This window comes from Mastigoproctus giganteus, chromosome 8, assembly GCF_048544385.1.
Source record: "Mastigoproctus giganteus isolate SK-2022 chromosome 8, ASM4854438v1, whole genome shotgun sequence".
Classification (NCBI taxonomy): Eukaryota; Metazoa; Arthropoda; class Arachnida; order Uropygi; family Thelyphonidae; genus Mastigoproctus; species Mastigoproctus giganteus.
In genome coordinates, this window is record NC_143582.1 from 64,656,699 (window position 1) to 64,672,941 (window position 16,243).

The 16,243-nt window shown below is 40.5% G+C and overlaps 1 protein-coding gene across 4 annotated transcripts in view; it reads right to left on the reverse strand.

Annotated features, from left to right (window-relative positions):
- Positions 1–16,243, reverse strand: part of LOC150081578 (DNA polymerase beta-like) — a 235,180-nt gene that overhangs the window by 197,485 nt on the left and 21,452 nt on the right. For all 4 annotated transcript variants that reach the window (XM_090379432.1, XM_090379433.1, XM_090379431.1 and 1 more), the window contains exon 3: positions 9,135–9,209. In XM_090379432.1, the coding sequence (XP_090235558.1) occupies positions 9,135–9,209 (75 nt within the window). The remainder of the gene's footprint in view (positions 1–9,134; positions 9,210–16,243) is intronic.

The window sequence follows — 16,243 nt, forward strand, 5'->3', positions numbered from 1 at the left end:
GAGTCTACTATTGTCTCCCTTGCCTCAAGATCTATTGCTGGACACCTAACCTCTTGGACCGTCCAAGAATACTGGACCATGTCGGATCATAGGGCAATTACATTTGAGCTCAGACGCTCCCTTACCCGACAGCCTGCGATTAGATACATCCAACCTAGATACGCTGTTGATAAGGCGAACTGGCCTCTGTTCCCAACCTCCCTGACCACTGCAGCCCAATCCCTGCATGTTGCTGGATTAACCCCGGATCAGCACCAAATTGCAGTGGTTGACCTCATTATGGTAGCTGCAAACAACTCTGTTAAAAAGAAAAATATTTCCCCGGGAACTGTTCCCTGCCTGGTGGTTCCCGGACCAACAACACCTGAGGAAAGAAGTCATTAGGACAAGAAAACTTGCAGTGAGCGTGGCGCTACTGGCCAGCTGCTGAGATAGAGGCACTGAGACAAAACTTCCGTGCGGCCAGAAATCAGTACACCATCCGCCAGCGCAAAAAACGCTGCTGGGAGAACTTTGTTTCTGCAACTGGGAACGATGATCCCTGGGGTGTTGTCTACAGGGTAACCACAAACAAACTCCCAGGGGGTGAAGCTATCCCTGCTACAAAAACGCCCCAAGGAACTTATACCCGAACTTAGCAAGATTCTGTGACGAACATCCTGGATACTCTGTTTTCGGAACCCCTAGCTCCTTATAGTCAGGAACAGAAAATCCTATGTCAGGATAATGACACCTATCACACAACTACCTACAAAGAACCTCTCACCAAAATAGAACTGACATAGCAGCACTGAAGATCAAGAACAGGAAATCTCCTGGCATTGACCTCCTAGAGCTAGAGATCATTAAAAGGGCCATCGAAGCCATTCCAGAGGTGATACTCAATCTGTTCAATCACTGCCTTAGGGAGGGCCTCTTCCCGCAGGCTTGGAAAACTGCAAACCTACGTCTCATTCTCAAAAAACCCAGTAAGAAACAGGACCTTCTGGAGTCGTACAGACCAACTGCACTCCTTTCTGCACTGAGCAAGCTGTTTGAAAAACTTCTGAAAAATCGGATTGAAACTCATTACAATGCAGCTGGCCTACAGTTGCAAAATCAGTTTGGCTTTAAGAAAAGCTGATATCCAAGGATGCAAGCCTAAATGTCCTCGAAAACATCAATGAAGCTGCAACCTCAACAAATCACAAATATTTCCTTGTTATTGCAATAGACTTTGCCGGGGCGTTTGACACCTTATGGTGGCCAAGCGTCCTTGGCCGACTCCGGAAGGCCAACCTTCCAAAAAACCTGTTCCAATGTGTGAAATCATACTTACCTAAAAAATATGTAACTGTTCGAGCTCCATACTCTTCCGTGACAAAAGAGGTGTTCAGAGGCTGTCCACAGGGCTCTGTCTTAGGCCCCTTCCTCTGGAACATAGTTCTCGACAACTTCCTGAACCTGGATCTCGGCGACGTCGTTTCCTTGGCCTATGCGGAGGACTTGGTTCTGATGCTTCCTGGGGATTCCAGAGCCCAACTGGAGACTACCGCTACTCTGGCAATTGACACCCTTGAGAACTGGGCTGCAAGCAATAACTTAAAAATTTCATCAGAGAAAACAAGATCCATTCTGCTCAGAGGAACCTTGGATATCAAATGACCACCACAAATCAGGAATCAGGGTGTAACTATCAAAATGACTACTGAATTGAAACATCTCGGAGCGATTCTTGATAAAAATCTATCGTATACACCACATATCAAGTATATACACAAGAAAATCAGAGTCTACTCCGCACTGTTTACAAGAATAGCACGCAAGGACTGGGGTCTGAGGAGAAAAACCCTCAGCCTCTACTATAAAGTCATATTTCTACCGGTAATATTGTACACAGATGGAATCTGGTTCCACAAGGCCACAACAGCTGTAAACAGGAGAAAGCTGGAGACAATACAAAGGTGTATAGTACTAACCTCCTCAAGAGCTTGTAACACAGTCAGTACTCACGCATTCCAAGCCTTACAGGATCCCTCCCCATGGACCTGGAGATCATCCAACGTGGACTACTTTACCAGCTGGGAAAAGGCCGGGTGGCCACTTGCCTTGACTTTACGACCAACCCTTCAAATGATCTTAAAAATGAAAGGAAACGTCTCTCTGCTCACCTCCAGCTGACCTGGCAAGCCCGCTTGGAAGCATCCAGCAAAGGATAAATGTGCAAATTTCTGCCTACAATACAAATGGTATATCCTAAATATCCATCCATCATGGCTCTCCCCTGGGCTCTATACCACCTATCTGCTCACTGGCCATGGGGCCAGTGAGCAGATAGGTGGCCATGGGGCTTTTAGAGACAAACTTCAGGGTTTTGGACTCAGTGATACCCCACTGTGTCACTGTGGCTCCCGAGAAACGTGGGAACATTTAATTTACACCTGCTCTCTCTCTCTCTCTCTCTCTCTCTCTCTCTCTATGAGGACCTGCCTACAATACAAATGGTATATCCATTTGTAATCACTAGGATCTGTCTCTCCCTCCGAGACCAGGAGCATCTTGTAATAACAGAGGAGGACACATACCGGGTATTTGCTCAGTTTGTCAAAGATCTCTTTGAAAGCAGGACATTCTCGCAACCTCAACTGCAGCAGTGACCAAAAGCCTGAATCCTTCCCCAAGGATTCAAATGCAAACGTGGAAACATCATCTGGATCTGCCCTGCCTGCTGCTGATAGCAAGAAAACTCAAATGTGACAAATCACCTAATCCTAATATCAATGAATGCAAAACTGTGAAATGCACTTTCTGGATTCGTTCCTGCATATCATTGGGACCATCTCAATGCAAGAAAACTGGAACATGACAATACAATGACTAAAACTTAATCACTCAAATATAAATGCAACCTATGAGAAGATTGCCGTACACAAGAGCCCACACATTGACACTATTGTGTCATCACCAGGAGCTAGACAAAATACCATCCTAGAGCAAGAAAAACGAAATGTGACAAACTAGGACCGAACTGGACCAATACCTGACCATGACTGCAGCAATTGGCTACCACCAATCCATTAGGGGGATCCAAGGCTGAACATCTGGCTCAGTCTGCTTTCACTCCTTTCCCTGGCAGGGGAGAGGTGACATTTTGCTGTCTCCTCCCCCTCCTGCCACCACCCACTTTTCCTTCTGGTGGGGCATGGGCATGCCCCACTGCCTCATGGGGGGGTCTTTCTATCTACCCCTTTCTCCTCTTTTCCTACCCCCCAGCACTTTCTCCTTACACAGTGTATTGCCCCACAAGTCCAAATTTATATAACATCAAAATTCCTGCCCAACATTTTAGGCTCTTAGAGTTTATCATTTTAGCGTACAACCATCTGGCATTTCTAATAACAACTTACTAAAGATAAAAAAAAAAATAAAACCAACTGTGATCATTTTATCTTTATTTTATTTAGGGCCTAGCCACCGAAATCTTAGAAAAATAGGTGGCAGGACCTGTCAGAGTAATATATTGACAACTGGTACACCTGTTTGTTTGTTGTTTGTTATTTGGTTTTTAGGAGCATTAGCAAATAAGGCCATATTGCTCCGGGGATATGCGGTGGTCATTCCCTGACCTTTCCACATCCTCCGTATTTGGTGGTTAGCTCGAACCCCGGTCTAATCAAGAAGCGTGTGCTACGCACTACTGCTCCTGCCCACCTGACTATGGAAGCACCTGGTACAAATGGCTAGCCTCCCCACAGCAAAGTATGGAAACGCTCAGTCCCACTTAGGGGCCCAGCGGCTAATAAGTCAGACAAACAATGGGCACAGCATACTACACAACACATGATCCACACACTTAAATCTCTGGCTTTGACAGCTTACTGTCCTCGATACAATGAACATATGCGGAGATGGAAGAAGTCCCTGGCGCCGTTAGACCCAAAAATACTTCATACTCACTTCGACCATATACTCAGAAGTTGTTTGTGAGGAAAAAATCAAGCCGTTAGACCCAAAAATACTTCATACTCACTTCGACCATGTACTTAGAAGTTGTTTGTGAGAAAAAAAATCAAGCGTGTTGGCTGTATGGTTAGAATTGTCCGGTATTCTTGTAGGTAAATGAACAATCTGTGCAAGGTCATTAGTAATTGCAAAATCCTTAGCATCTCAACCAGCTGGGTCGGTGTGACTAGAAAATGGAAGCCAGCTGGAGTTGTGAACATTAAAATTACCAAGGAAAATTACTTCACTGTTAAGAAAGTTCGACTGGAGAAAGTCAAGTTGCAAAGAGAGGAAGTCGAAGAGCTCCAAGTGGGAGAACGGTAGAGACAACAGATGAATTTGACTCAATAAGGTAGAGAGATTTTAAGCCAGAGAAGATCGAAAAGAGGAGATTTCAAATTACCAAGTCTCTGACAGGGACTATTGGAATGGACATATGCACAAGTACCACCTTTGAGGCAAAAGGAATCGTACAGCAAATAATTTGGGCAAATGAGATGAGCAGTAGTTGAATCAACTGATAACTGAGATTCTGTCATAAAAAGTACATGGGATTTGGCAGACTGCAAGTGGAAATGGACATCGTTGAGATTAGAATTGAGACCACGTATATTTGTGAAATGAACTAGGAAGCGTTTGGGAGGTTTAGATCTTTTCACAGATAAGCTTACTCTATTAGTTTGACAATTCATGGTGTATTCAATAGTAAGAAAAAGTTGGGGGGGGGGAGACAAGCTGTATGAAGTAATGAAATTTTTGGATATGGTGTACAAATGGCAAGAATATACCCAGATCCTTGACATAACGTGGCCTCGACAATGCCCCCCGCATACACACTACTTGGACTCCCTCCAGTCACTATCTGGCACAGTAGAAGTAGCAAGATTATACACTAGCTGATCTGGTTCGCTCCGGTGTACTAACTAGTGGCCGGCCTGTGAACACCGTTTTAGAGCTGTCCCCTCGAAATGTAAGGAAGATTGGATCTCGCCACGATGTCCATCATAACCTCAAAAGTCATCAGTCATACTGCATGATGGAAGAGATGGGGAAGGGTTAATTGGAACTTAGTTCTGGAGACTAAACATGGGTTCCACCACTTCAAGCCACCAACAAGCAAAGTGGTGGTATTGCACCAGTTCATGAGAGTCATTTACCACCTAGTATTGCCTGGTAACAAAGAGGGGGTGGCATTCTCCATGTGGCGTGGGCACCACACCTCAACCCCTGGGTGGTCATCCACAGTGTGCTTGCGCATGGGGGTTATACCCAGGATTACTAACAGTCCCACCAGCGTGAAGGTGTTGTTGTTGTTATTTGGTTTTTAGGAGCATTAGGAACTAAGGCCATATTGCTCCGGGGATATGCGGTGATCATTCCCTGACCTTTCCGCATCCTCTGTATTTGGTGGTCACAGGCTCGAACCCAGGTCTAATCAAGAAGTGTGTGCTAAGCACTGTTGCTCCTGCCCACCTGGCTATGGAGGTGCCAGTGTGAAGGTGCAAGCAGAGGATTTGGCTGTTGCAAACCGTCCAGACTTCAGCAAAATTGGGTCCACTTGACTTGAGTGTCACCCGAATATCAGTTCCATCAGCGTTTTAGACTCCCAGGTAGCAAGTACAGCTTGTTTGGCATATCTGAGAGAAATTTTTTTTTTTTTTTTTTCTGTTTATACTCCGGCACGACAATCAAGTCAGTGGAGTTTAAAATAAATCGTCAATACAAGTATTTATCATATTTAGTAGTCAGGGGCTTGAACCCTGGTCCACTCAAGGAACGTGTGCTATGCACTCTCGCTCCTCTGTGACAAGCTCAAGGACCAAAGTTGTTGAGGTTGTCACACACCTTAGTCCTTAAAAAGGGTGAAAATTTTCACCCACTTCGAGTTACAATGTGTTCAGATGAAGAATTTTAAGCTCATGGGGAATAGATAAGTTTTTTGGAAACTTTTACCATCATTTTGATTAAGAATTGAGTAGCAAAGGAATGGGTACAAAGTAGTGGGAGTGCTGTGGCATTTATTGCAATATTTCAAAATATTGCAATAAATATTTTAAATATTTCAAAATTTCATTAAAAATTCTGATAAGCAATACTGCATTCCTTTCCAAATATGTGGGTGCTGGGCAGCATCTGACTTCAAATTTGGTTCCAGCTCATCAAAACACATGACATGTTGCAATAATTACACTCAAACACCAGCCAAGCGATTAAAAATTTTACTATAAAATAAAAGAAAATACAAAAATAATATATACGTGGTGTCCCAAGTCAAAGATCCCGTAGCCCAAGGCTCTACTAGTAGTGTGGTCTATGAGATCAAGTGCCCGGATTGTGAGGAGTGTTATGTGGGGGAGACGGGGCGGCGTTTAAAAGACCGTCTGGGGGAGCACATGACCACTATTAAGACTGCAAACTGTGCAAGGTCTACTGTGGCAGAGCATTTCTGGGAGAAGCAACATCGGATCTCCCCTGAGGACGCGGTCATTACTGACCGTGCCCATGGATTTTGGGAATGCAAGTGGCTCGAGAGCTTGCGAATCGGTTCATCCAGTTGACAGGGACAGGGGTATGCGTTTACACCCCGTTTGAGGCGGTTGTCCTCAGACGGGATGACCGGCTCCGTTTGACACACTCCCGAGCCAGTTCCGTTTCCGATGCGCATGTGGGAAATGCCGACCATGTGCCTGGTGGATCACGTGTTTGAGTGCCATCGACCTGCTACTTAAGGATGTGTCACTGCAGTAATAGTACAGTGTTGAAGAAGGAGACAGCAGTCTCCGAAAGCTTCAGTATTTCAGTAAATTTTAACGATTTTACATTGTTTTTAATTGTTTTATCGTAACTTATTTTATTGTAATAGTTTAGTCTCCCGATATTTGTATCATAGTATTTTATTATATTTTATTTTTGTATTTTATTTTATTTTATAGTAAAATTTTTAATCGCTTGGCTGGTGTCTGAGTGTAATTATTGCAGTATGGAATTTCCCAGCCCAATAGGCCTGTTTGAAGACATGACATGTACCATAATTTGGGAGGAAAAAATCAAAAGCTTAAAATTTATTGTCCAGTATAATTGTTGCACTTCCATATTTAACTATTAAATGTAAAAAATTCTGTTGTAAATATACTAGGTGTGTCTGAAAATATTTAGGACTGATTTTTTTTTTAAACAATACTACTAAAGCCACACATTATTCGCTGTTGAAACTATTCACTATCAAGTTTGAACTAGCTCTGTGCCAAGTTTCATCAGTATGCACAAAGTCATTCTACTGGAAAGTCATGTTTAAAAAGTTGGCACAGTAAAATCACATAGTCATGAATTCAAGGACTTAGCAAAGAGTGATGATAAAATTTTGTTTTAAATCTGGAAAACATGCAACCGAAATAGTTGCAATGGTGAGTGCAGCTTATGGACATAAAGCACTATCACGATCCAACATTTTCCGCTGGTATGGGTGGTTCCACGAAGGGCAGGAAGATGTTCAGGATGACGTGCAGAGTGGTTGCACATCCCAGTCTCATACTGACTTGACATTGAAAAAGTTTGGGCAGCTGTTAATAGAAGATCACTGGCTGTCCCTCCGAATGATAGCAGATTACTTCATATCAGCAAGGATACCATGCGTTCAACTGTTATCAAAGATTTGAAAAAAAAGGAAAGTGTGTACTCACACTTTGTCCCGCATGCATTTCTGGCGGAACAGAAGGAGGAATGAGTTGTTGCATGTCATGATTTGATTGAGAGGGCAGACAGTGAGACAGTGAGTCAGACTTTTTTTAAAAAATCATAACTGATGATGAATCCTGATGCTTTGCATACAAATCTGAAACAAAAATATAATCAGCTGCATGGGTTGGAGAAAATTTGCTGAGGTGCCAAAGAAACTCCGGTTCCAGAAGTCTCAAACCAAAATAATGTTTGTGATTTTTATTGATTGGCAAGGAGTTGTGCACAGAGAATTTGTACCAGAAGGAAAGACAGTCTAATTTTACAGAGGAGTGATGGACAGACTACTGAAAAGAATTCGGTGTGTTAGGCTAGACACAGCTGAGTCAGGTGAGTGGTTCTTGTGTTGCGACAATGCACCCTCACCACCCTCTGCATTTTTTCGATTTGGCACCTGCTGATTATTTCCTGTTCCCTAAAGTGAAATCTCGCCTGAAGGGAATATGGACACTTGAGTATTTATGGAGCTCTCAGTTTTAATACTTTCTAAGGCGTCTACCCACTTTCACAGAGGCTCAATTTCATCCATTAATATGTCAAGCTTTATCACATATTCGTTACATGACAGATAAAAATGCAACCTATCATTTACAATATACCAATTTACATTTATCATTTACTTGACATTTAGCCATCATATTGTCTTTTGCTTTACATCTGTTCCCTCCTTAGCAATGTTATTTCTTGACATAACTTTATTTCTAATTAAGATTTGTTTTATCTAGACACTTTTAATCTGTTAAATAATGTTCTTCAACAATGGAATTCTTCCTCAAGAAGTTTCTGCCTGCCAAAATTATAGTAGTAATGGTGGTATGTATGCTAAGTTATAACTACTTAAATATTTAGCTAAAAATATTAGTATCACTTTAGGCAAATGGTGCAAGAAAGCACCATTTGCCTATAATGATACTAGATCATCAGCCAAAAAAAAAAAAAAAAAAAGCTTTCTTTGTCCATCTCCTTCAATAGTTTGTCTAGTTCTTCCTTGAATTTATTCAAACTATCCACTTCCAGAACAATCAAACACTTGCTAGCTGAAGAGAAACTTTCTGCACTTCTGTTCTGCAACCATTCTCCCTCAATTTGAATTCATGGCCCCTCATGTGCATAGCATTAGTAAGAGGAAATAAGTTAATCTATGCAATTACGGTTCTTAAAACTATTCCTTTACTATAATTTACAATGTTAGTTTAAATAAAAAAATTCAAAATTCATATCATTATAAAGTTCCTGCCAAAAATATGGACAAAGTGCTTGTATGTATAATAAGATACAACTATGTAAATGCTCAGATAAATACAAAAATAAGCTCAACTACACAATTGAAGGCTCTTAAAGCTGTTACCTTATTAAAATTTAGTATTAGTTATGCGAAAACCTTCACTTTTATTTATTTATTTATATTTTATTTTTACCTTTTCCAACTTCTGAACTTTTCCAGTTTTGAGAAATTCATCAATTTTCTTCGAAATCTTTTCTCCAATACCTTTCTGTAAGATAAAAATGGACAGCGCAGTCAATTTTTGATTACTTCAAAGGGAGAGTATCAAGGATAATTAAAATTATGGATAATGCAAGATGAGAAAATTATCTGTACACAAAACATTACACTGAATGCCCATAAAATGTCGCCTTAAGATATACCCAATTCATGTTTATTTAAAGAGTAGGCATTATATTTACAACACAATATCTCATAAATAAATAATAAAGATTTGGTATCATGATAAACTTATTTATCATTCAGCAATATATTACTACACCTTTCCTAGATTAAAGTCCATCAAAAATAATTCATTGATTCATCAAAATCTATGAAGAATAAGAATAGTCAAACTTAATGACTAATTTCTCAATTACTTTTTAAGTGGTTAAAATTACCTAGGCCCCCTACCTGTTTGTCAAATAAGTCAGCTACAGAGCTATCTGAACAAACATTAATACTAAGTACTAATACTAATGTTTCGACTGAATGTCCACTCGAAACATTATGACCCCCTACCTAATAATGACATGTCTTCCACTTCATCAGTACCGCTGGCACATAGCTAGGCATGGCACTTCCATAGCCAGGTGGGAAGGAGCAGCAGTGCATAGCACATGCTTCTTGATTAGACCGGGGTTTGAGCCCGTGCCCACCAAATACGGAGGATGCGGAAAGGTCAGGGAATGACCACTGCATATCCCCGGAGCAATATGGCCTTAGTTGCTAATGCTCCTAAAAAACAAATAACAAACAAACAAACATAGCTAGGCATGGCCTCCATAAGGCCTCTGAATGTATGTTATACCATTGTTTGTTGTTTGTTATTTTGGTTTTTAGGAGCATTAGCAACTAAGGCCATATTGCTCCGGGGATATGCGGTGGTCATTCCCTGACCTTTCCGCATCCTCTGTATTTGGTGGTCAGTCTAATCAAGGTCACACTGCTGCTCCTGCCCACCTGGCTACAGAGGCACCATGTGAGTCACCAGGCAAGGAAGAACAGTTGACTGTTAAAACACAGGAATGGTCATAATGTTTTGGCTGGACGATGTACAGCAAAATACTAACACCAATATGCTATACCAAATACTAATACCACTCAAAAAATGTCAGATATAGTATTAGTATTAATGGCAAATGAAGAAAGGAAGCATGCTTATACAGCAACAGCCAAAAAACCCTCACTACCAAAATCATTTTCCCATCCATCCAATAATTTGTCTAGTTCTTCCTCAAATTTATTCAAATTACAGGTAGTGCCCTACTTTATGAGTTAATTCGTTCCTAGCGTGCACTCGTAAAGCAGGAATTTATTTCCTATAGACAATGTTAAAAATAGGAGTTACGTTATCAACAATGAAATTAGTTAGCTAATTAGTTTATGTTTAAACAATGATTGATTTATCCAAAGAAATGAAAACATGGCCTGTAAAAACAAGCAAATTATAATAATAGAGAAATCATTCATGACTGACAAATATTAAAGAATATTTATTCTTCATCATCATCATCGACTAAATGCACACTCATTGATCACTCATTATTGGCTCAGCACTCGCTGGTTTGTTTCAAGGAGTTGTCTTCTTCAGAAATGATTCAAGAGGTGTTTATTTCCAAGATAATCTTCTCTTTTCTTTATAAATTTCAATAGCATGCATAAGCATTTTTTAACGAACACACAAATTGCAACTAACACGATTTGCACGGAGTAACAAGTTTACAAAGCTTAAAAAAAAAAACAGGAATGAAGATAAGATTCTGAAAATGTTTTTTATACGACTGAAGATTTCAGTAAAGGGGAAATACATTTCACCATAATAATGTAAAAAAAACACAATTCCAGCTATCAGTATTTTCGCAAATGCAATAACATCGAGTTTACTACCTGTTTATAGTACCCACTTGCAGTAACAGAAAAGTCCAATAAACCGGAAAGTGCGAATTTTTTTTATTGTTTTATGGTCGTGACCTCCAGAAACGTGCTTTAGAAAAATATTTCAAAGCGGTTCAAAATTGGTTCTTATAACAGAACATATGATAATGATCAGAGCGTAGTGCATTTTAATGATTTGAATTGGTAACTAATACAATTTACACTATAAAAACAACCTTTTAGAGAGTAATATAGTGAAAATTTCAACTTCCTTGGAAGTGGAACGGATCAACATCGTAAAGCAGGGTACACTGCATTGTATAGCTACGCACGTGGTTTGAAATGCAGTATTTATGAACGTTTAACATTCGTTTTTTGCAATTAATGTTCATATTTTCGATTTTGTTGATACTTGGGGAAAAAAAACAAAAAAACTCATAAACCCGGAAACTCGTAAAGCGAAAACTGCCTGTACCCACTTCTACAACACCAACAATTCTAGCAATCAATTATTCTCTAGCCAAAAGAAACTTTTCACATATCTATTGTGCAGCTATCCATTTTTAAGTTTATGTTTCCTTATCTGAAAAAGAATACGGATCTTATTGGCATTTACTTTACTAAATCCATTTACACCCTTAAACATTTTAATTAGTCCCCCCTTGTTTCTAAGTCTAGTTTCAAAGCACTGTATCTTGCAGAACCAAAATCTTTCATGGTAAGATTATCCTTTTGTGTCTTTAACTAATCAGGTTGCTCTTCTCTGCACCCATTCCAAAAGATCCACATCCTTCTTAAAATGAGGTTTCCAATAGAATTAGTAGAGGCATTTGATGCAAGAAAGCAAGCTTATGCAACATCAGCCAAAAAAAAAAAAAAACCACTTCCACTTCACCCCTCTGTTCGTTCAAAATACCTGTCCAGCTGAGCCTTAAACTTATTTAGGCTATCAACTTCCACGACAAGGGATGGAAGTCTGTTCCACCAACCAACCACCCGCTGGCTAAAGGCAAATTTCCGCACGTCTATCCTACATCTGTCTTTCCTCAATTTGAATTTATGCCCTCTCGGGTGATTATTCTGAGCGAGAGGAAGAATCCCATCAGCATTGAGCATGCTCAAACCATTCAAGGCCTTATACACCTCTATCAGATCACCTCGCTGGTGCCTAGTCTCCAGACACTGTAATTTGCAAAACTTAAGCCTTTCTTCGTAAGAGCACCCCTTTGTTCCATTCACTAATCTTGTTGCCCTTCTCTGTACTCGTTCCAGCAGCTCTACATCCTTCTTGAAATGAGGCCTCCAGACCTGTATACAGTACTCTAGGTGTGGCCTGACCATTGCCTTATACAAGGGAATAATCACCTCCTTATCCCTGCTAGAAAAATTCCTATATATCATTGACAATACACCATGAGCTACTCTTGCAGCCCATCTGCACTGCTCAGAGAACTTCATATCTGACTGCACAATTACTCCCAGGTCTTTTTCATTTTCTACCGCCTTAAGTGTAGTACCACACAGTTGATACATTGTGGGGTTGCTGTTTCCCATGTGTAGTACTTTACATTTGTCAATGTTAAACTTCATTTGCCACCTCTCAGCCCATCTGCTCAACCTTTCCAGATCCTGTTGCAGCAGCATAGTGTCAGTAGTGTCCTTGACAACCCTGCCTACCTTGGTATTGTCTGCAAACTTTGACATTAAGCTTGATATACCCTCATCAATATCATTTATGAATACAGAAAACAAAAATGGACCCAACACTGAGCCCTGAGGGACTCCACTAATAACATTAGTCCACGACGAGCAGTGTCCATTGATTACCACTCTCTGTCTTCTCCCCCTCAGCCACCCCTTTATCCACAGCAGCAATTTGCCTCCAATGCCACACTGCTCCAATTTGTGCAGCAGTCTTCCATGTGCAACAGTATCAAAAGCCTTTCTAAGATCCAAGTATATAATATCAAAGTTATTCCCTGCATCCAGTTCCTTTGTGACTGCATCATAGTATCCAATCAAATCGGTCAGGCATGACTTCCCCTTAACAAAACCATACTGTGTCCGAGCTATAGCTGAAGTCTTGTCTAAATGATCCTGCAGTGCTTCTTTAACTAGTGCCTCCATTAATTTTCCTGGAACAGAAGTTAAACTCACAGGTCTATAATTACTTGTGTCAGCCTTTGATCCTCCTTTATGAATTGGGGTGACATTTGCACATCTCCAGTCTGTGGGTACCTCCACTGAGTCCAAGGAAGCGCTCATAATTATGGCTAAGGGTTTCCAGACCTTTTCAAGATCTGCATACTCAGATCTTGAGTATGCAGTACTCAAGATGCAGCATAGCCATGCATTATAAAATGGGATAATCATTATTTGTCCCTGTTAGGAAATTCCTCTGCATCATTGACAAAACACTAAAAGCTATTCCAGCAGCTTTTTTTTGAAATTTCAAAAAATTTCATGTCAGACTATACGATTAGTATTAGCAGAAGCACATGATGCAAAAAAGCAAGCTTTTATGGCATAAGCCAAAAAAAAAAAAAAAAAAACTCTTCAAATTTTGCCCATCCATTCACTCCAAATGCTTGTCTAGTCCTGCTTTGAACTTATTTAAGTTTTCGACCTCCACTATGACACATGGAAGTTTGTTACAACTATCAACCACCCACTGGCAAATTTCCTCACATCTATTCTACATTTCCCTTTCCTCAATTTGAATTTATGTCCCTTCAGATGAGTATGCTGAGCAAGAGGAAGAATCTCATCAGCATTGAGCATGTTCAAACCATTCAAGGCCTTATACATCTCAATCAGTTCACCTTGCAGGTGCCTAGTCTCCAGAGGCTACAATTTGCATAATTTTTAAGACTTTCTTGGTAAGAGCAACCCTTTGTTCCACTCGCCAATCTCATTACCCTTCTCTGTACTTGTTCCAGCAGATCTACGTCCTTTCAAAAATGAGACCTCCAGACCTGTATGTAGTATTCAAGGTGTGGCCTGACCACTGCCTTGTACAAGGGAACAATCACCTCCTTATCCCTGCTAGCAAAATTTCTGTATATCATTGACAAGACACCATGAGCTACACTTGCAGCCTGTCTGCACTGATCAAAACACTTCATATCTGACTACACAATTACCCCAGGTCCTTTTCATTCTCTATTACCCAGAGTGCACAACCACACAGTTGGTATGTTACTCTGGGATTACTCCCACCCATATGCAATACTTTACATTTGTCAATATTTGCCACCTCTCAGCCCATCTGCTCAACTTTTCTAGATAATGTTGCAGAAGTATACTATCATTACTGTCATTAACAAACCTGCCAACCTTCGTATTGTCTATAAACTTGGACATTAGCATTATTAGGGGCATATGATGCAAGAAAGCAAGCTTATGCAGCATCAGCCAAAAAAAAAAAAAAAAAAACCGCTCCCATTTCACCCCTCCATTCATTCCATATGCCTGTCCAGCTCAGCTTTAAATTTATTTAGGCTATCAACTTCCACAACAAAAGATGGAAGTCTATTCTACCAATCAACTACCCGCTGGCTAAAGACAAATTTCCGCACATCTATTCTACAACTGTCTTTCCTCAATTTGAATCTATGCCCCTTCAGGTTCTTAGTCTGAGCAAGAGGAAGAATCCCATTGGCATTCAGCTTGCTCAACCCATTCAAGGCCATACACCTCAATCAGATCACCTCGCATGTGCCTACTCTCCAGACACTGCAATTTGCAGAACTTAAGCCTTTCTTTAGTAAGAGCACCCCTTTGTTCCCCTCACCACTCTTGTTGCCCTTCTTTGTACTCATTCTAGCAACTCTACATCCTTCATAATGAGGCCTCCAGACCTGTACACAGTACTCAAGGTGTAGCCTGACCATTGCTTTGTACAACAGGATAATCACCTCCCTGGTCTCTGCTAGCGAAATCTGTATATATATTTGACAAGGCTCTGTGACCTCCCTGGCAGTGCAGCCTGTCTGCACTGCTCAGTGAACTTAATATCTGACTGCACAATTACCTCCAAGTCTTTTTCAATTTCCACTTCCCTGAGTGTAGTTCGTATGTTTCTCTTGGGTTATTGCTACCCATATACCAAAAATCGGGGTTCTCTTCTGGGACCAGAGAGCCCTGAATTTAAACATTAACCCTGACATACCTTCAGCAATATCATTGATAAATACAGAAAACAACACTGCGCCCAACACTGAACCCTGGGGTACGCCACTAATAATATCAGTCCACAAAGAGCAGTGTGCATTGATTATCACTTTGTCTTCTCCCACTCAATCATCCTTTTATCCATTGCAGCAATTTGCCCTTAATGCCACTCTCCAATTTGTACATTAGTCTTCCATGTGTAACAGTATCAAAAGTTTTTCCTAAGATCCAAGTGTATGATATCAAAATTATTCTTTGCATCCAGTTCCTTTATGACCACATCATAGTATCCAATCAAATTTGTCAGACAAGACTTTCATTTAACAAATCCATGCTACGTCTGAACTAAAGCTGCAGTCTTGTCTAGATGATCCTGCAGTGCTTCTTTAACCAGTGATTCCATTATTTTCTCTGAAACAGAAGTTAAACTAACAGGTCTGTAATTACTTGTGTCACCCTTTTATCACCCATTTGTGAATTCAGAACACATTTGCACATCTCCAGTCCATGAGGACCTACCCTGAGTCCAAGAAGCTTTCATAATTATGGTTAAGGGTTTTCTTACTTCCTTTGCTGCCTCCTTTAATAACTGGAAAAATCCCATCCACCCCAGGTGCCTTTTTTATGTTCAATTTCAACAATTTCTCCTCAATTTAGCTCCGTGCTAGAGTTTCATGAGCCTCTGGCCTCCACTTCTCTACAGACTTCCTCATGTGTGAATGTAGATGCAAAATACTCATTCAGTTTGTCAGCTACCTCAGCAGGTTCATCAACAATCGAACTGTCAATATCAAGTGGATCAATCTAATTCATCCCCTTCCTTCTAGGGTTTATATAAGCAAAGAAATCTTTGCTGCTTCTCTTTGTATGCTTTGCCAAAGATTTCTCATAATCTGCCTTCACTTTCCTAACCTCCTTTGTGACTTGATTACAGACTAGCTTATATCTACCATAGTTTTCTGTGTCATCTGATAATTTATATGCATCTCACGC